The sequence below is a fragment of the Dendrobates tinctorius genome, unplaced genomic scaffold (assembly GCF_039654945.1).
Source record: "Dendrobates tinctorius isolate UK_male_01 unplaced genomic scaffold, ASM3965494v1 ptg000032l, whole genome shotgun sequence".
In the NCBI taxonomy this organism is placed as follows: domain Eukaryota; kingdom Metazoa; phylum Chordata; class Amphibia; order Anura; family Dendrobatidae; genus Dendrobates; species Dendrobates tinctorius.
In genome coordinates, this window is record NW_027361700.1 from 10,713,981 (window position 1) to 10,736,429 (window position 22,449).

Consider the following 22,449-nt stretch of genomic DNA (forward strand, 5'->3'; position numbering starts at 1 on the left):
ATGCTGTAATGTCCGTTACTTTTCCCTCCCCCCCTGCCCAGGAGCTGTGCTATGATCAGACCATGTTCTTGCACAGTCAGACACAGCCATTACACAGCAGGGGCACATTTCTAAGATTATCTCAGCGCAGGAACATTTTATTTTAACACATCCTATTATGGAAATTATTATTATTCCAAGATCTATTGGTTAACATGTACTTCATTTGTGTGAAAAGTCCTTTAAGGCAAATCCTGTCTGAAACGGGAAAACCCTTTAAAATGACACCACACAAAGCTTCACCTTAACCTAGAAATGCATCAGACATAAACAGTTCCTTTATGTTGCGGGACCTTTAATTTCAGTGTATTGCAATTACATTGGTCCCTGCGGAGCCAGCTGCTAATCAAGAGGTTAATATTTTAGTCTCCTGAAAATTTACGTAACAATTCAGATTTGATGCTGCCTGGAAGTATGTGTACAGTACATCAATATTTAAGTAACTAGATCTAACTACGAGCCCAAGAAAGCTGGGAGGAGATTCACATGACGGCAGCTCTGCCTGGTCCTGGGGCTTCCATGCTTCATTCCCAAACCTTGTACACAGGGTCATGAGCTGTGGTGGCCCGGAGCTCCGGATCCTCAGTCATTAGACCCTTGTATCAATTTCAGTTTTAAGCTGGATTTAGTAAAGATCGTCGACAATCCGTACATACTGTTTGACGTTCCATGAAGGAGCAAAGTGGATTCGGGCGACGCGTATGGGTGAGTTCAAATAAAATCTCTTATGATTCTGTTGATCAAATTGTATGCACAACTAAAAATGACATGTACATGTATTGGATGATCTGCAGTCCTATATCACACCATGACGTTCTGTCAAGTAGCAAACTCAGCTCTACTACATCTACACCTTAAATTGGAGTTTATTAAGAAAAAGGCTGTATTGTAGAAGAGTATAAGCACTTTGTTTTTATTATATTGGAAGATTAACAGACTGGACATATTACATCGTAGCACGGTGTGTATTGTATAATTATTAGCGGACACATTTTATTTCGAACATCGTCATCTGTTGCAACCTAGTCAACGCTGATATAAAAGGACGTATAAGATGTAGAAGTTTGTAATGATGGGGATTTTTTTAAAATAAAGGAAACAGTTTACCTGCACTTATATATAATACACCTATACATTATACACATTGCCACATTATAATAAGTAAATACATTTAAAAACTAATAAAGTAGACATTCACCTAGAGAAAGGGCATGGACATAGGATAGAGATAGACAGATAGATAGATAGATAGATAGATAGATAGATAGATATGGGATAGATAGATAGATAGATAGATAGATAGATAGATAGATAGATAGATAGATAGGAGAAAGATAGATAGTTATGGGATAGATAGATAGATAGATAGATAGATAGATAGATAGATAGATATGGGATAGAGATAGATAGATAGATAGATAGATAGATAGATAGATAGATAGATAGATAGATAGATAGATAGATAGATATGGGATAGAGATAGATAGATAGATAGATAGATAGATAGATAGATAGATAGATAGATAGATAGATAGATAGATAGATAGATAGATAGATAGATATGGGATAGAGATAGATAGATAGATAGATAGATAGATAGATATGGGATAGATAGATATGGGATAGATAGATAGATATGGGATAGATAGATAGATATGGGATAGATAGATAGATAGATAGATATGGGATAGAGATAGATAGATAGATATGGGATAGATAGATAGATAGATAGATAGATAGATATGGGATAGAGATAGATAGATAGATAGATAGATAGATAGATAGATAGATAGATAGATAGATAGATAGATATGGGATAGAGATAGATAGATAGATAGATAGATATGGGATAGATATAGATAGATAGATAGATAGATAGATAGATATGGGATAGATAGGAGAAAGATAGATAGTTATGGGATAGATAGATAGATATGGGATATATATAGATCGATAGATAGATAATAGATTGATAGACAGATAGATATGGGATATATAGATAGATAGACAGATATGGGATATATAGATAGATAGATAATAGATAGATAGATAGATAGATAGATAGATAGATAGATAGATAGATAGATAGTATCCTCACATTTACTGTATATAAACTGTATATATACCATTCTATATGGGACACATTTAGCATTCTGCACAGCATAGAAAGGTCAGTAGTGGTGGATAGTGACCACTAGGCATGCATGGCATCACAAACCAGGTTATATTTAGTGCGTCCTACACGGGACAGCATATCCTATATCGATAATGACAGTTCTATAACTGCAACAGCCCCAATGATTAGCTACCAACAAAGCGCTTACCAGGGTTATCATCATGCTTAGTGATGGATCGCACATTTGTCAATCTGCATTTCAGAAAAGAAAAGTGATTACCACTGTGGGAGCTTTAATAGCAAACATACTGGTGGCAATCCCAAGTTACAAGAAACAAATGTAACTGTATAACTGTTTTTTTTATAATTTGATGTTTAAAATCTTTTATGGATCAAAAGCACTTTGTGGACAAAAGTATTGTGACACCTACGGGAGCTTACATGAAATCCATTCTAAATACATATGAGCTAATTTGGAGTTGATCCCATTATGAAAGTCCCTCTCAGGAAAGTGAGAGCTGTGATTAAGAAAACTGCTCTGGAAGCAGCTGATCTTGGGGGCTTGTGATTTCCCAATATTTATAACAGGATATCATAGAAATGCAGGGGTGTTGCTAGGGTCCTATAAGATCAGGGGCCCAAGCCCCAAAGAGCATGTCTCCCCATATAACCCCCCCATCCCAGTCATTTAAAATAGCATATACACTCACTGGCCACTTTATTAGGTACACCATGCTAGTAAGGGGTTGGACCCCCTTTTGCCTTCAGAACTGCCTCAATTCTTCGTGGCAGAGATTCAACAAGGTGCTGGAAGCATTCCTCAGAGATTTTGGACCATATTGACATGATGGCATCACACAGTTGGCGCAGATTTGTCGGCTGCACATCCCTGATGCGAATCTCCCGTTCCACCACATCCCAAAGATGCTCTATTGGATTGAGATCTGGTGACTGAGGAGGCCATTTGAGTACAGTGAACTCATTGTCATGTTCAAGAAACCAATCTGAGATGATTCGAGCTTTATGACATGGCGCATTATCCTGCTGAAAGTAGCCATCAGATGCCTGTTCTTAGCTGAGAGGAGTGGTACCCAGTGTGGTCTTCTGCTGCTGTAGCCCATCTGCCTCAAAGTTCGACGCACTGTGCGTTCAGAGATGCTCTTCTGCCTACCTTGGTTGTAACGGGTGGCAATTTGAGTCACTGTTGCCTTTCTATCAGCTCGAACCAGTATGCCCATTCTCCTCTGACCTCTGGCATCAACAAGGCATTTCCGGCCACAGAACTGCCGCTCACTGGATTTTTTTTCTTTTTCGGACCATTCTCTGTAAACCCTAGAGATGGTTGTGCGTGAAAATCCCAGTAGATCAGCAGTTTCTGAAATACTCAGACCAGCCCTTCTGGCACCAACAATCTTGCCACGTTCAAAGGCACTCAAATCACCTTTCTTCCCCATACTGATGCTCGGTTTGAACTGCAGGAGATTGTCTTGACCATGTCTACATGCCTAAATGCACTGAGTTGCCGCCATGTGATTGGCTGATTAGAAATTAAGTCTTAACACACAGTTGGACAGGTGTACCTAATAAAGTGGCCAGTGAGTGTATACAGCTGCTTCTCACAAAGTTAGAATATCATCAAAAAGTTAGTTTTTTTCAGATCTTCAATGCAAAAAGTGAAACTCGTATATTATATAGAGTCATTACAAACAGAGTGATCTATTTCATGCGTTTATTTCTGTTAGTGTTGATGATTATGGCTTACAGCCAGTGGAAACCCAAAAGTCATTATCTCAATAAATTAGAATAATTAACAAAAAACACCTGCAAAGACTTTCTAAGTGTATAAAAAGGTCCATTAGCCTGTTTTGGTAAGCTCCACAATCATGGGGAAGACTGCTGACTTGACAGGTGTCCAGAGGGCAGTCATTGAAATACTCCACAAGGAGGGTAAGGCACAAAAGGTCATTGCTAAAGAAGCTGGCTGTTCACAGAGTTCTGTATCAAAGCATATTAATGGAAAGTTGAGTGGAAGGAAAAAGTGTGGTAGAAAAAGGTGCACAAGCAACCGGGAAAAGGCCATTCAAAAATTTGGGGGAGATTCACAAGGACTGGACTGCTGCTGGAGTCATTGCTTCAAGAGCCACCACACACAGACGTATCCAGGACATGGGCTACAAGTGTCGCATTCCTCATGTCAAGCCACTCATGACCAGTAGACAACACCAGAAGCATCTTATCTGTGCTAAGGAGAAAAAGAACTGGACTGTTGCTTGGTGCTTTCATTTGGAAATCAAGGTCCCAGAGTCTGGAGGAAGAGTGGAGAGGCTCACAATCCAAGCTGCTTGAGGTCTAGTGTGAAGTTTCCACAATCAGTGATGGTTTGGGGAATCATGTCATCTGCTGGTGTAGGTCCACTGTGTTTTATCAAGACCAAAGTCAGTGCAGCCGTCTACCAGGAAATTTTAGAGCACTTCATGCTTTCCTCTGCCGACAAGCTTTTTGGAGATGGAAATTTCATTCTCCAGCAGGACTTGGCACCTGTCCACACTGCCAAAAGTACCAATACCTGGTTTAAAAACAACAGTATCACTGTGCTTGATTGGCCATCAATCTCGCCTGACCTTAACCGTATTGTCAAGGGAAAGATGAGAGACACCAGACCCAACAATGCAGACGAGCTGAAGGCTGCTATCAAAGCAACCTGGGCTTCCATAACATCTCAGCAGTGCCACAGGCTGATCGCCTCCATGCAATGCCGCATTGATGCAGTAATTGTTGCAAAAGGAGCCCTGACCAAGTATTGAGTGCATTTACTGAACATACATTTCAGTAGGCCAACATTTCATATTTTAAAATAATTTTCAAGCAGGATGAAAAAAGTACGGTATTTGAATTTACTGAGATAATGAATTTTGAGTTTCCATTGGCTGTAAGCTATAATCTTCAGCAGTAACAGAAATAAACACATGAAATAGATCACTCTGTAATGACTCTATATAATATATGAGTTTCGTGTTTTGTATTGAAGAACTGAAATAAATTAACTTTGTGATGATATTCTAATTTAGTGAGAAGCACCTGTATATATAATATGATGGCCCTCACATATATATAGTATGATGGTCCTCCCCATATATATAATCTCCAAACACATGAAGGCTAACATTAATTAGCCCCAAAAATAAGAAGAGAACCATGATAAAAAGTAATACATCTTTATTTAAATCCAAATATAAAAACAACTAAAAAACTACAGAGTGCTTCGTATGAAAGACGCCATTATGCACTGACTACAACTACTGCTAAAATACATAGTAACGGATTAGGTTCTATATAGCTTCAGTAAAGTTACTGTTAGCAGCGGATTAATCAGCGTAACATCCAGAGTCAGCAACACAGAATGTAGATTTATTCATATCCAGGTTGAACAGCTTACAGCATGAAATGTGATCAGTCTGGTATCTGCTGTGGCTTGCAGCATGGGAGCATTACAACAACAAGAAGGGAAGAGAAGGAGGGGGCATCCTGTCTGTTTTTTTTTTTTTTGTCACTGAACTTTGTTAACAATCTCACAATATGCACAATATATAAAACAGTACAGTAGTAGTTGTTGCAATACATACAGATCAATATGCATTATTCCAACACCCCCACTCAACAACTACTTATCCTCTTAGTCCCAGTGTGGTTCTCAATTCTTGGAACCTGGCTCGTGGCAATGGCTTTGTCATAATGTCAGCTGCCATCTTATCAGTCAGTTTCACAATAGACGAACTGAATTATGCCACGATCTATCAAATCACGTAAATGATGATGTCTGACGTCAATGTGCTTGGTTCTAGCATTGATCTTTTCACTGCATGCAAGTTTAATGCATCCTTGGTTGTCCTCCTCAATGTCACCATTTAAAAAGGCAGTTTTTATATCCAAATGACCGACATTCATCTTTTGTACAGCAGCTACAGCTAACAAAGCTCTGAACGTGGTCTGTTTAGCGACTGGAGCAAACGTAGCATCGTAATCTTCGCCATACTTTTGAAATATCCTGTTGCCACCAACCTTGCTTTAAATCTGTGGACTTTACCTTCAGAGTCATATTTGGTTTTGAAGACCCACTTGCACTTGATTGCCTTTTTGCCCTGTGGCAGCTTGGTGAGTTTCCAAGTTTGAAGTTGATGAAGCGATTTGATTTCCTCATTAGCAGCATTGATCCACTTTGTTCTTTAATGGACAGATAGTTCTTGCATTTCATCCCATGACTGCGGCTCTGATTCAGGTAGTGTCTTGACTATGTAGGATAGACGTTTAGCTGGTACGCCTCTGTTTGATCTTGAAGATCTCCTGATTTCAGATTCACCTGATTTTTCTGTTGTTCCTTCAGTGGTTGAAGAATCCAGCCAGACCTCTACATCCTCCTTGTTATTGTCTTGTAATTGTGACTTCAGCTGGACTACTGGCGTGATGTCACAGAACTTGGGGGACACAAAGTTCTCATCAATCACTACATCTCTACTTATTGTGACCTTGTTTGTTTCTGGGTGTAGAATCCTATAACCTTTCTGGGTTTCACTGTAGCCTACCAGGATCCCTTCCTTAGCGTGAGATTCCCACTTAGTTCGCCTTTCTTTGGGAACATGTACAAGCGCTTTACTTCCGAATATTCTTATATGATGTAGTTTTGGCTTTCTGCTGTTCCATTGCTCAAACGGAGTTTTCTCTGTAACTTTACCTGGTAGTCTGTTCTGAAGATAGCAAGCTGTCATGATTGCTTCACCCCAATATGCTGTGGGCAGATTTGCATCAAACAACATACTTCTTCCACTTTCACAGAGTGTTCGGTTCCTTCTTTCCGCGACACCATTTTGCTCAGGATTGTACAGTACAGTGGTCTGAAATAGGATTCCATTTTTCTTTAAAATGCTCTGTGTCTCATTACTTGTGTACTCAGTCCCATTATCTGCACGTAGAATCTTTGGCATTCTCCCAAATTTATTATATACCTCAGCTAGACATACTTCAAGTTTCTCTGGAACTTCTTTCTTGCTGTGAAGCAGATGGACAACTGTATATCTTGAATGATCATCAATAAATGTGAGAAAATATCTCTTCTTCCAAGGAGTCTGAGTGCTCATTGGACCACAGACATCTGTATGTATTAAATCTAGTGTCTGTTCTGTTCTTGTAGTACTTCTCTTAGGAAAAGCTTTTCTAGACATTTTCCCTTTGATGCAGCTAGTACATTTCATTATCTGGTTACATAGATCAATTGAAATGTCCTCAGCTAGTTGCTTTTGAACTAACTTCCTTATTGCTTCTGGGTCTCTGTGTGCTAGGCGCCTATGCCATACATGAATGCAGTTATTGAGCCTTTCTTCCTGAGCAGTATACACACACTCTTTGCATTTAAGCTGGTAAAGTTCATTTGTGATTTTTCCTTCTGCTAGTGTGTGGCCCTCTTTTGAGATGATGCAGCTATCATGTTTAAATGTAACTTCATTTCCTTGTTTTATGAGTTTCTTCACAGATAGTAAATTACTCTCAAGACTAGGCACATAGAGCACATCTTTTACTGGGATCTTCTTGCTTTGTGTTGGTGAGATTTGACAATCAATATAATCATCTCCTATACCTTGTGAAGTCATGTACTGACCATTAGCCATAATCACTTTCTCTGACTTACTTTGGTTAAGCTTAGAAAAGAAGTCCCTGTTATTAGTCATGTGACTAGTTGCTCCAGAGTCTATACACCATGCATGCTTTGATGTATTTACACTGACAGTAAATGCAGTTTCAGTATTCACAGAATCATTTTCTGCAGACACAGCACTTTTAACCCTTTAAAGACTGCTTTGCTTTTTCAGCTGATTCATTCTAGCTTTCCAGACTCTGCAGTCGGCTTTCAAATGTCCTGATTTCTTGCAAACAAAACATTCATGTGTTTCTTTTAGGTGCTTTCTGTTATCATTTAGATTTTGTGTCTGTAAAGCAGATTCTGCATCGCATGTCCTGCTGTTTACACCTTCCGCTTTCTGCTTATATTCATCTATGAGCTTCCCTCTGACATACTCCAATGTAAGCTCATCATCTGGGCGCGCATCTAGGGCGGTTACAAGCGTGTCATAGTTTTCTGGAAGACCACTAAGGAGTAATGCGGCTACATGAAAGTCCTTCAAATCTTCCCCAATGCCTCTCAGGCGTTCTACAATCTCTAGAATGCTTGCTATGTAGTCCTGCATATCCTGACCATTCTGTAGTTTAGACTGGTACAATTTTCTCATGAGATAAAGTTTATTGCTTAAATTTATCCTCTCATGCACCTTTTGCAGCTGCTCCCACATTTCTCTTGCAGTTTCACTTTTACACACATGCACAATCTGATCATCATCTATACTGAGTGATATGGTACTTTGTGCTTTCTGATCCATCTCTATCCACTCCTGTGATACTGGGTCAGGTTTAGGCTCCTGTGTGTATTTCCATGTACCTTCTCTTATCAGCAGCATTTTCACTTTGAATTTCCAGGATTGATAATTCTGGTTAGTGAGACTTGGTACTGTAAACTTCATGGAGTTGCTGCTGCTGGTGGCCATCTTTGCTGTCTTCCTTTCTTTTCTTTTCTCCGTGCTCTGGGGATCTGGGACTCTAGGACTCTGGGCCCATAACCTGTTAGCAGCGGATTAATCAGCGTAACATCCAGAGTCAGCAACACAGAATGTAGATTTATTCATATCAAGGTTGAACAGCTTACAGCATGAAATGTGATCAGTCTGGTATCTGCTGTGGCTAGCAGCATGGGAGCATTACAACAACAAGAAGGGAAGAGAAGGAGAGGGCATCCTGTCTGTTTTGTTCTTTTTGTCACTGAACTTTGTTAACAATCTCACAATATGCACAATATATAAAACAGTACAGTAGTAGTTGTTGCAATACATACAGATCAATATGCATTATTCCAACAGTTACCCCTCATAAAAATAATCATAATCAACTTGAGACGCACAGTCTCTAGTATAGTGATATGATGCTGAAGATGAAGAGCAGTTAGAATGGAATTATAGCAGTGACTACAGACACCAAACAAGACAGAGAATATGACTACAGTAACCATAATAGCACAGTTAACCAAGAGGATATATACGTCAGTGCATACTGTCATAATAAAGCATGATGGTCTCCACATATATATGGCTTGTTGGTCCCACAGCCTGTTCATATAAAAAATAATTAAGTTTATATTGATCCTGCTTCCTGTCTTCTCTTCTTGAATGCAAAGCGGCGCAATGAAATGATGTCATCGAGTTGCCCTGCTTGAGCGCGTTGATGTCTCGTAAGCCACAGTCTGCGATTTACAAGGAGACGGACATTGATAGGGCAAGGAGCTCGTATCTCCCTGCTTTTTCACAGGATTGACCTTTGTCGGCACCATGTTGATGCTGACACAGTTCAATGCAGTTGTCTCAGGAGATCCGTGGATCCGGCCAACATGTTCGGGGCGTGAGCCCCGGATCTTTGGCGCTGGCGACGCCACTGTAGAACTGAAGGAGCTAATCAGATTCATATGCAATTTTGTGGGAAGTGTTTAAGTGAATGATATTTATTGAAATCTCTGGGGTTGATGTGTATAAGCGTAGAGTGAGTTTTTCTACTCAGTGACGGACAGTCTTCCCTGTACTACTGTGCATGCAGAGACAGCTGTTAATCCAGAAGTAGGACTGCCATCTGGCCTCATGCATCCAAACACCAGGGATTTAAATTGAATATTTTCCAACAAAACTATTTATTGTTCTGCTAGCTTCTCTTTCTCTGTACCATGCTGTCAATAGGTATTGCTGCATGTAAAACATGAATGGTCTCCGTTATGAACTTCAAATTTACACTAAATTACATCATTTCCTATTTAGAGTTTTTTTAAATTTTAGCACCTTTGGAGACATTTTTTTCATACATAAATGCATGTATTTTTGGCTAAAAATAATTTTTGGAAGTGGGCTTCATTAATAATGTTACACCATTTGTCTTCTATAGCCTGGTCTATTGTTGGCTGCAAAATGAGTTAAGAAGATTGTCCACTACCTGGACAAACCCTTTTTAAAATAAGTAGTCCGCCTTGTAAAATCCCAAGGCTCATGTAACATTGTTATACCCCGTGAGCCCTGCAGCCAATCCGCAACTGCCATTAGGCTGCAGCTCTCTCACGACTTTCCCTTGTCAAAGATACATCTGTGGGAAGTAAGCGTGCAGCAACCTAATAGGGGCCGCTGCTTGGCTCACGTCACGTCAAATTATTATTTTTATGTTACGAGGGAGACTACTACATCTGAGTGTTCGCCTGCAGTAAGTGTACACACCTGAAAATGATGCACGTTTGCTCTGCCAGCACAATTATAGTCTATAGCCCCTTTGGTGCATATGTCCGAATCCCGTTTTGTGGGGGGATTCAGATGTAGGCCCCGACGGGACCAAAGAATGGGTGCCGGAGCACAATGGAATGCACCCTTTCCCATCTCTGATCAAATACGTTTCAGGCACTAATCTAGTCTCTGCTTGGCTGCAGGTGTAACATCATGTCAACAGTGCTGCAGCCAATCACTTAGCACAGTGATTGCCTGCAGCACTGTTGATGTGACATCACTTCTTCAGCTTACATACAGTCATATGTTAAAGTTTGGGCACCCCTATTAATGTTAACCTTTTTTCTTTATAACATTTTTGGTTTTTGCAACAGCTATTTCAGTTTCATATATCTAATAACTGATGGACTCAGTTATATTTCTGGATTCAAATGAGGTTTATTGTACTAACAGAAAATGTGCAATCTGCATTTAAACAAAATTTGACCGGTGTAAAAGTATGGGCACCCTTATCATTTTCTTGATTTGAACACTCCTAACTACTTTTTACTGACTTCCTGAAGCACTAAATTGGTTTTGTAACCTCATTGAGCTTTGAACTTCATAGCCAGGTGTATCAAATCATGAGAAAAGGTATTTAAGGTGGCCACTTGCAAGTAGTTCTCCTATTTGATTCTCCTATGAAGAGTGGCATCATGGGCTCCTCAAAACAACTCTCAAATGATCTGAAAACAAAGATTATTCAACATAGCTTTTCAGGGGAAGGATACAAAAAGTTGTCTCAGAGATTTAACCTGTCAGTTTCCACTGTGAGGAGCATAGTAAGGAAATGGAAGAACACAGGTACAGTTCTTGTTAAGCCCAGAAGTGGCAGGCCAAGAAAAATATCAGAAAGGCAGAGAAGAATGGTGAGAACATTCAAGGACAATCCACAGACCACCTCCAAAGACCTGCAGCATCATTTTGCTGCAGATGGTGTCACTGTGCATCGGTCAACAATACAGTGCACTTTGTATGGGAGAGTGATGCGAAAGAAGCCGTTTCTGCAAGCACCCCACAAGCAGAGTCGCCTGAGGTATGCAAAAGCACATTTGGACAAGCCAGTTACATTTTGGAAGAAGGTCCTGTGGACTGATGAAACAAAGATTGAGTTGTTTGGTCATACAAAAAGGCGTTACACATGGAGGCTAAAAAACACAGCATTCCAAGAAAAACACTTGCTACCCACAGTAAAATTTGGTGGAGGTTCCATCATGCTTTGGGGCTGTGAGGCCAATGCCGGCACCGGGAATCTTGTTAAAGTTGAGGGTCGCATGGATTCAACTCAGTATCAGCAGATTATTGACAATAATGTGCAAGAATCAGTGACGAAGTTGAAGTTATGCAGGAGATGGATATTTCAGCAAGACAATGATCCAAAACACCGCTCCAAATCTACTCAGGCATTCATGCAGAGGAACAATTACAATGTTCTGGAATGGCCATCCCAGTCCCCAGACCTGAATATCATTGAACATCTGTGGGATGATTTGAAGCGGGCTGTCCATGCTCGGCGACCATCAAACTTAACTGAACTGGAATTGTTTTGTAAACAGGAATGGTCACAAATACCTTCATAGAGGATCCAGGAACTCATTAATAGCTTCAGGAAGCGACTAGAGGCTGTTATTTTTGCAAAAGGAGGATCTACGAAATATTAATGTCACTTTTATGTTGAGGTGCCCATACTTTTGCACTGGTCAAATTTTTGTTAAAATGCAGATTGCACATTTTCTGTTAGTACAATAAACCTCATTTGAATCCAGAAATATAACTGAGTCCATCAGTTATTAGATATATGAAACTGAAATAGCTGTTGCAAAAACCAAAATTGTTATAAAGAAAAAAGGTTAACATTAATAGGGGTGCCCAAACTTTAACATATGACTGTACGATCACAGAGTAGTGCTGCTTAGTGCTGGACTCAAGGAGGAAAAATAAAGTTTTGGGGTTATTTTTTACAATAAACTGAACTGGTAATTTTTTTCTTCTGTTAGGGGACAACCCCTTTTACCCATATAAAAGTGAACCTTATTTCATGAATATTCTCTGCTGTTACTATAGCTTTCCTAGAGCATTAACTTCAATGTAAAATTGTTTCTATTTTATGCTTTTATTAATTTTATGCTTTTCATTTTCAGGCACAGCAATGCAATAATCAGTGACCATGGTTCATAAAAGTAAATCTTTTTGGATTGGGAATTTCAAGGACCATGCCATCAATATAAATGTTGGAGGACTGAAAAAGAAAATCAGCTCAATCACACTGTCACAGTTTCCAGACACCAGGCTTGGCCGTTTACTATTTTGTGACTCTGAAGAATCCATCCTACAAATCTGTGATGATTACGACCTGGTATCTAAGGAGTTTTACTTTGACCGTAATCCAGGCCTTTTTCCATACGTTTTGTATTTTTATGAAACTGGCAAACTGCACATGATGGATGACCTATGTGCCTTCTCCTTTTCCCAGGAAATAGAATACTGGGGAATCAGTGAGTATTTCTTAGACTCTTGCTGCAGTTATCGATACCATGAACGAAAGTTAGAAAGCAGAAGACGTAACTGGGATGAAGAGAGTGAGGTGAGCAGTGTGGACACATCTGTAGATGAGATTTCTGACTTTAATCATGATCTCATGCGTTTTAACACATTACAATGTGGTAACTTACGCAAAAGGCTCTGGCTGACTATGGAAAATCCTGGATATTCAATTCCCAGCAAGATTTTCAGTTTTGTCTCCATTTGCGTAGTTCTGCTCTCGATATCAACCATGTGTATCAACAGCATGCCAGAATATCAAAACCTAGATGAGGATGATGTACCCATTGACGATCCAATTCTTCACAATCTGGAGTATTTCTGTATCTCCTGGTTTACATTTGAAGTATCTTCTAGGCTGCTTCTGGCTCCCAACCTCAAGAAGTTCTTTAAACATCCATTAAACTTGATAGACATTGTTTCAGTTCTTCCGTTCTACTTCACCCTCTTGGTAGATCTGACCATCGGCAGTGATCACGAATTAGATAATGTGGGAAAAGTGGTACAAGTGTTTAGACTAATGAGGATTTTTCGAGTCCTCAAATTGGCGAGACATTCAACCGGCCTTCGCTCACTTGGAGCTACACTTAAGGTAAAATTAGCAGATGTTAATTTTCACAACTGTCTGCTCAGTAAAAAAAATAATCATTTTACCGATATACGTAAATTAGTCAGCCACTAGATGTTGATACCACAAATTATCTAGATTTTTTTGGCACTTTCTCGTATTAATAACCTAGAGTCTAATACATTGTAAAAGCGTATATATGCCCCTAAAGTGTAATTCCAAAGCAGGGATGGGTGCAAATATTTACTTCATGCAATAGGCTCCCAAAATAATTGTAAAAAGTCCATTTTAAAACTGGTTTAGAAAGTATATTTAGAAATTACAGGAGGGTTATTTCCTTCACTAAGACTTTTGGCTGCACAATGATAGTAGAACTTAAAATTTTACTTTGATGTGAAATCAAAATGTCTTAAAAAGAGGTATAGCCTCATTTTCCAAAACTATAAATAGGCCCAGGAAAGGTCACAATTTATGTTACATTTACGGTTATTTTTGTAACTCTGGTTTTCTCACTAGCCATCCAGATAATGAATAGAAACTAGTATTTACATAATTTTTTATGATTTTTACATTTTTGGAGTGGCTTTAGTTCTTAAATGTACTTCTTACTACCACACTAACAATACATTATCCCAACTGACAAAATGGACATTTAGAGATTTTAATGTTCTTAAAGAAGTTGTCCAACGAGCCAATTGTGGGAAGCATAAGTCACTTAGGATATGACGAAACAGTAAGGGCTTGCAGCTGCTACTTTCTGAGGCAACGTATTTCCCTACCTGAAGTAACATAGGAGTGAGTATTTCTACCATGTTTCTAACCTTCTGATCTCATCATAAATCAGGTCAGTGAGGCAGGAGCTTCAGTAGTGCAGAGCCTATATGTCACTGATGAGTTATGATGAGCTTACAGGACTGGAGAATTGGTAGAAACTCATATTTCCTTGGCTATGATAAAACAAGCAGGGAAATGTGCTGCCTCAGAAAGTAGCAGCTGCGAGCTCCTGCTGCTTCACCTGTATACTTAACTATCATAAGTGACTATTGCTTCCACCACTGCTCAGACGTTGTAGAATGTGGTGAACAAACTAGAGCAGCACTGCATGGTGAGACACAGCCATTACACAGTACATAGCAAGAGCATATCCAATAGTGGAACTTGAAAATAGGATGTACAGTGGCTTGAGAAAGTATTTAAACCTATCTCCCCTTGGCTTTTCAGCAATAAATAGTCTAAGTCATGTCATGTGAAGTGAGAAAATGTAGGCATAAATTAAATTTATGGGATCAAATAATTAAAAATTAGCATGCACATATGTATTCACCCCTTTTGCAATGAAGCCCTTAAAACTTTGTAGTGCAAGCAATTACCTTCATACCTCACATGCTTAGTGAAAGTGCACCTGTGTGCAATCTAAGTGTCACATGGTCTGTCAGTATATACACACCTTTTCTGAAAGGCGACATTGGCTGCAGCACTATTAATCAAGAGGCACCACTACGAAAGGTAACCCTGAAGGAGCTGTAAAGTTCAAGCACAGACTAGAGTATCTGTCCATACAACCACAATAAGTCATACAAGCCATAGAGGTGGCCTTTATGGAAGTGTGGACAGAGAAAAGCGTTTACTTACACATAAAATAATAAGGTTCGTGTTCAGTTTGTCAAAAGTCATGTGGGAGACTCCCCAAATGTATGGAGGAAGGTGCTGTGGTCAAATGAGACAAAAATTGAGCATTGTGGCCACTAATGTAAATGCTATATCTGGTGCCAAAACAACACAAGTCTTCACCCCAAGAACATGATTCCCACAGTGAAACATGGTGGTGGCAGCATTATGTTGTGGGCATGTTTTTCAGCAGCAGGGACAGGGAAAATAGTCCAAGTCAAGGGGAAGATGGATCATGCAAAATACAGGGATATTCTTGAGCAAAACCTGTTTCAATCTGTCACTGAATTGAGACTGGGATGGAGGTTCACCTTTCAACAAGGCAATGACCCAAAGCATACAACTAAAGCAACACGAGTGGTTTAAGGGGAAAAATGAAAATGTTTTGGAGCGACCTAGTTAAAGCTCAGACTTTAATCTAATTGAAAATCTGTGGTCAGACTTGAAGACTTCTATTCACCAGAGGAAACCATCCAACTTGAAGGAACTTGAACAGTTTTGCCTGTGAAGAATGGGCAAAATGGGTATAAATCCCAGTGGCAAGATGTGGAAAGCTCAGAGACTTATCCAAAGTGACTTGCAGCTGTTAATTCCCACAAAAGAAGGCTCTACAAAGTACTGCCTTTAGGGGGGGTGAATAGTTATGCACACTGAATTTGTTGTTTGCTTCACAAAAAAACAAACAAATTTTCACAGCTGTAGGCATATTCTTTACATGAACTGATGCAAACCCTCAAAAAACTGTGAAAATCCAGGTTGTGAGGTAGCAAAACACCAAAAATGCCAAGTGGGTTAATACTTTCGCAAGCCACTGTATACACTAGCGCCAAAATAATAGCTTAACAATTGCAGAAGCTGGTGGACCTAAGCGAGCCCTGTGTAAAACTTGTTAAAAATGTAGAATTAAATAGTTAAAAATGGGCAACATTGTCCTGAATGTAGATGCCCAAAATGGACGTGACTGAGGTGATAAAGAGTGGGACAACAAACCACTCTAGTAATGATAATACCACAAATGGACATTGTGCAACTCAAATAACCAAATGTAGACGTGTGACTGGGTTAAACTCACCAGTGCTTGCTTCTCCTATGCAGATAACAGATTGGAGATGTAAAAAGCAAAGTACCTTATACTGTATAGTCCAAAGGCTCATAGTGGAGTCTCCTCTAGTGTCCTGTGTGCCAGTAGTAGTTATTACCAGGGCACTCCAGCCGGTAGCATCCCTGGTGTCTACGTGTGCAAGTTCCTAGAGATGGCGTGTGACGTCACTTTACTGAAAGGTACGGTACAGTGACTGAGGATAGCCATAAAACGTCATATTTATTATTATTATTATTATTATGCATTTATATACCGCCATTTATTCCATGGCGCTTTACATGTGAAAAGGGGACATATAGACAGGTACAATAAACATGTGTAAGACAAGGGACACACAAGTACATAAGGAGAGGGGACCCTGCCCGCGAGGGCTCACAGTCTACAGGGGCTAATCTTGGCCTCTCCGCCTTTCAGAAAAGTGACATCACATGTCAGGTCTATGAACGTAGTTACCAGGGACACTACCAGCTGATGTGCCCTTGTAATTATTACTAACACAGTACATAGGACACTGGGCGGCACTCATAGCAATCCGGCAGTGACAATAGAGGTCTGCAGACGACCTCTGGTTGTCATGGTGACCTGCGATCATGTGACGGGGTCACCGCTGGGCGGGATTTCTGGCGCAATTGCCGGAAGCGAGCGTTAAATGCCGCTGTCAGAGTTTGACAGCGGCATTTAACATGTTAACAGCCATGGGTGGATCGCGATTCCACCCACGGCTGTTACGGGCTCATTAGCTGTTCAAAACAGCTGACATGTGCCGGAAAAGATGTGGGCTCAGCACCGGAGCCCACATCAAAGGGGGAGACATGACATGCGCAGTACTAGTAAAATGTACAGTTTGTCATGAAGGGGTTAAAATACTCCTTAACAGGACAATTGGATTACATCTCCATCTGTCACCATAAAGGTACTGTCACACTTAGCGATGCACCAGTGATCCCGACCAGCGATATGACGCGGTCAGGATCGCTGGTGCATCGCTAAGTGGTCGCTAGTGAGCTGCCACACAGGGAGATCTCACCAGCAACATCGCAGGGGTCGGGGGTCGTTACTTACCTGTCAGACAAGGCGATCTTGACGTCCTCCCGCCCGCATCCATGCGTCGCTCGTCGGCGCCACAGGAAGCCCAGCAGGAAGCGCCCGACGAGAAATGATCCAGGACGTTCTCGCGCGACCAGCGATAACCAGCGGGGGAGCGGTCGGAGGTAAGTATCAGACATAGCGATATCGCTAGCAATATCACTGCTACGTCACAAAAAACGTTATAGCGATATTGCCAGCAATATCGCTTAGTGTGACGGGGCCTTTGAAGCAAGCACTGGAACAGTATGTGTAACCACTTAAAGTTGATTTGCACACTGTCTATCTGTGTTATTAGCATTAGTTAGAGTACTTGGCTGTCATTCTCTATATCTCTGCGGTCACTGGTGCATTTTAGATATCTGCAATGAGTATGATGTTACCTTTTTAAAATATTCAAATGTGGAACTTATTTTTATTCCAAGATCTATTAATTAAAATGTCCTTTATTTGTGGGACAACCCCTCTAATAACCATGTTTTGACAATTATGGCACAATTATTATAGAAACTTCATTTTGATCATTTGCTTGATATTGGCTGCAACATTGTCATATGAATAAGCACAATACATGAAAGATGCTGCGAGTAAAAGAAATACCCAACACTTCTAGCAAATAGCGGAACCCTGCTAGCGACATGGAACAAGCTCGCTTTTCTTAGAATGTTTTTAGATAAAGTCCTAAAGAGGCTGAGATTAGTCATTCCGCTTTAATAACGAGCCAGCTATTATAAATGCACAATAAACAGTCCAGCTCGGAGTTAAACTTATGAAATAAAGATAAGCAAAGCTTTTATAGAGCTTTCAACTTACCCAACACTTACTTCAAGAAATGTGGGATAATTTGGTTTTTGGAGGCGAGCCATTTATGACAAGCAACAGCCGACATTTTACAACAATTTAAGGTGAGGTAGGATTAACACAAATTTTGAGGCTTGACCATCGCCCTAAATATCGTCTATTCTTTATGGCGTCAATGTGGCCCATTTTTTCAGATATAAAAGGCTTTTGCTCCTGTTTTTAATGTTTCCACAGCACATGTCAGATTTCTGTTTTCGAGGGGAGGCATAAAAAGATTGTTCTGCTCTTGCTGAATGTTAAGAAAAGGAACCAATGTCAACTGCACAAGATTCCTTTTCATACATCAGGCGCAAAATGCTTCAGCACAAAGCACGTGACCTAGACAGCTCTGTGACCTCCCGATCGCAGCTGATAAACAACCACCGATTGGCTGCTCTTAATCTGATTGGCGGTTTACACAGGCTGATTGCACTTCCATATGCACAGAACAATTGTTAATATGATCGTTCTGGGTGCATAGAATATCACTGGTTCTTGGCAGCACATCTCCTGTTTAACCCAGACGTGCTGCTGAGAATGAGGATGTTTAAGAAACTTTAAAAATCATTTCATCTGATGAACAAGAATTTTTCTTGCTCGATTGACGGCCTGTTTAGCAACGTCATAAATGATAAATTCCCCCAAGGCGTTTTTAATGTGTGTTAGTTAAGCTCTAGTTTCCTAAATAAATCAAAGTAGCCCCAAGAATTTGATCATGAACAGTACTGTACCGTCTACAACCATGGCATCACGAATGTGCCGGTAATTCCTACATGCATGATATGTACCCCATACATGTACCACAGATTGAGGGCTTTACTTACAGGGGTTGCCCACTTTATTTTAACAAATATGTTGGAGATGCGATTTTGTGGCCCTTAACATATAAGTATTTTGCAAAGGTGGAGAACCTGCAATATTCCGTATATGTACTCTATTAGTAAATTCCAGAAAGCCATATCCCCACACATCTGATAAAATAAAGAAAATTCGCTTAACCCTTTAAATGCAGGCCTCACCAGAATGTGCACATCCACCAGGAGCCTCATAACATAATGGATTACCTTTTCTTCTTGGGGTTCATGCCACAAGACCCATCAGGAGTAGATAGTTGCATTTTCACCTAGTTTCCCCCTATTCCTTTCTCATTTCTTAGGCCGGGTTCACATTGTGTTATGGCAGTCCGTCTAGTGGATTGCGTTACTACGCGACATTAACGCGATGTAACACATCCGTTAACGCTGCCATAACGCTGCCATGTCCTAATCGGCATGCGTTAGCGATGTGCTGTCATGCCGTGACGGACCCTCGGACGCGGTCTGCAGCGTTCAAGGGTCCGTCACTGCTAGCACAGATGGAGTCTCTGCTTCTGTTCCTGGTATCGGCTATCATCTGCAGTGCTGACGTCACTATGGCGGTGCTGCAGTCAATCAGTGAGATCAGCGGCTCTGCTGGAGTAGGGAGCTCACCGTGACTGCGACAATGTCAATATGAAATCTGAACTATAGACAATAATGGACGTCAGAAACTGAAGATACCAGGGGTGGTGAGGCAAGAAAAAGCCGCTCACATTGCTGTCCACCTTGTCTATCTGATTGTTACATACTTTGTGCTCCACACCCAGACCACAGACTGTCTCCCCTGGAAGTCTCCTGGGGTACTCATCTCTAACACCGGAATGGTGGGCCGAATTAAAACCTTTTCTATTTTTAGCATTACAGTACCAGCAAAGTGAGTGACATTTCTGAAGTCTCGCGCACACGCTGCTTATTTTTTCCTAGCAGATTTGAACCTTAAAAGTGTTTTTCAAATGTGAAGCAGGTCAATTCTTTCAGTGATTTTCACCCATTCGAATGAATGGAAAAAAAAATGCAGATAAAAACACATCAAAACATGACAAAAATACACCTTTTTTAAAACCTTTTCATTCTGCAAATAATCAATGTGTGTACAAGCCCTAAGAACACAGCGGCCACTCTAGTGTACTGCAGACAATGTACTGTAGTTTATGGACAAATTCAGTGATTTGCTAATTAAAGTTATTTAGGAACTTATTAATTCCCTTTTCTATACATATATTTTTTTTTAATATTCCCGGACAACTCCTTTTAATGTAGCAGTAGATAAGGAGAGTACATCCCACCAGAATGGAGACCCCTTCTCTGTATGCTTCATGGAAGTGAAAGCGGCATTATGTGATTGACCTTGGGAACAACATTAATGTGGCTAGTGAACTTTAAAGTATGGCTCGCTCACACTGCCTTATGTTCGCCAATGTGAGAGAATTGGACCAATTATGTAAATGACACTCTACTCAAACTCTGTCGGAGTTAGATCCGAGTGTCATCTTACTGTGATCAGATTCTCTCGCATGAGAGAAATCACAGCACAGGCACGGAGAAGATTGAGAACTTCATTTCTCCATCTTGTGTCATCCGAGTGCAGTCCGATGTTTCACACACACCCATCGGAGCCACTCGCAAGATGTTGTGATTATTCTCTCAGCATGAAAAAAATCCGAGATCTGCACAGCCACATAGTATATAATATTGGACTAAGTGATAAAACATCAGATAGCACTCGGCCGTGTTATACGGCAGTATGAGCATACCGTAAAAAGTGGACATTATTGCCAACTGAATCCTGTGATCAAGAGATGATTATTTTTCATTAGAACCCTTTTTTCCCAAGAGAAAACATAAATGTGCGAGGAAGTGCAAAATGCAAAAAAGTCCAGACCATGACTAGTATAATTCTTTGAAAGACAGTCAGGTTCTAGCGGATCATGAATTGATCAAGTCCCTTGTAGAAATGTCCCAATCGCCGGGGAGATTGTAAGTCTTTCAAGTTGACAAGGTGAAATGTGGAGTACGAAGATTGTACCTTGTATTTGGTGATCCTCTGTCTATATTCTACACTTGTTTTGTTCTTCTTTTAGCATAGCTACAGAGAAGTGGGCATCCTACTCCTTTATCTGGCTGTTGGTGTCTCCGTCTTTTCTGGAATGGCATACACAGCTGAGAAGGATGAAGACACAGGTTTTGACACAATCCCTTCTTGTTGGTGGTGGGGAACTGTTAGCATGACCACAGTAGGCTATGGAGATGTGGTGCCTGCCACCGTAGCTGGAAAACTAGCGGCTTCTGGCTGTATCTTGGGTGGTATACTAGTTGTGGCATTACCAATAACCATCATATTCAACAAGTTTTCACACTTCTACCGAAGACAGAAAGCTCTGGAGAATGCAGTGAGGAACAGCGACAGGAGGCCCATCAGAGAATCCAGTGCCGAAGGTGAAAGAGAATCAGAGAATCTTACGGAACTGTAATGGGCAACGACCGAGGAGCATTCCTTAGGGAGCGCCATCTGTCCAAAACCTTCAACAGTGCCATAGAGTGCAATGAGACAAACAAATCATCAGTATGTCTGTACTGTGTTTCATTGCAATCTATGGATCTGTTTGAGGTTCGGTTCAAATTACATTTTTTTGGACAATCAGATGAAACCCCCGACAAAGGCAAAAACACAATGTGAGATGCCTATGAGAGTCGTGTACATTTATTATTTTGTGGCTATGCATGTATATACATATGTGATAAATAACGATGGTTATCCTGAAAGGAACTCCACACAGGCATAAGTACACTCGAAAATCTATGATACTAACACGATACAATAAGAATTGTTTCCTTTGAATATGGATGTGTTATTTCATCATTTCCAGACAGAAAAAAATAAACGTGTGAACCCCTGAAGGCTGACTTGTGTATTTTTTTTAAATATTTTTAAGAAAAAGACGCTATTTAGTATGGTCTGGCGCGCGTCAGGGCGTAATCCTTCATTCTCTGTGCCACAGTGTTCAGTAGTGAACGCTGTGCGTGCGCACGCTGTGACAGGAGCAATTAAAGGGCTGGCTTTTGGCAGACTTTGGTCCCCGGTCCTAACAATGAGGTCCCTTGCTTGAGCAGTGCAGTCCTTGGGAATCTACCTGGGGACTGGAGAAAAGGATGACGCGGGCAGTAAATGTTCTAAGACATCACCTGGATGCCTTGGATATATCTCCATATTTAACCTTGCCCTGATTGGTGACGTGTGGCAT

The 22,449-nt window shown here is 40.5% G+C and overlaps 1 protein-coding gene across 1 annotated transcript; it reads left to right on the forward strand.

Annotated features, from left to right (window-relative positions):
* The first annotated feature begins 565 nt into the window (after positions 1–565).
* LOC141086400 (delayed-rectifier potassium channel regulatory subunit KCNS1-like) lies at positions 566–22,105 on the forward strand. The gene is made up of 3 exons (XM_073572386.1): positions 566–744; positions 12,687–13,678; positions 21,289–22,105. The coding sequence occupies exons 2-3, from the start codon at positions 12,713–12,715 to the stop codon at positions 21,676–21,678; spliced, it is 1,356 nt and encodes a 451-aa protein (XP_073428487.1). The 5' UTR covers positions 566–744; positions 12,687–12,712; the 3' UTR covers positions 21,679–22,105.
* Positions 22,106–22,449: the final 344 nt, after the last annotated feature.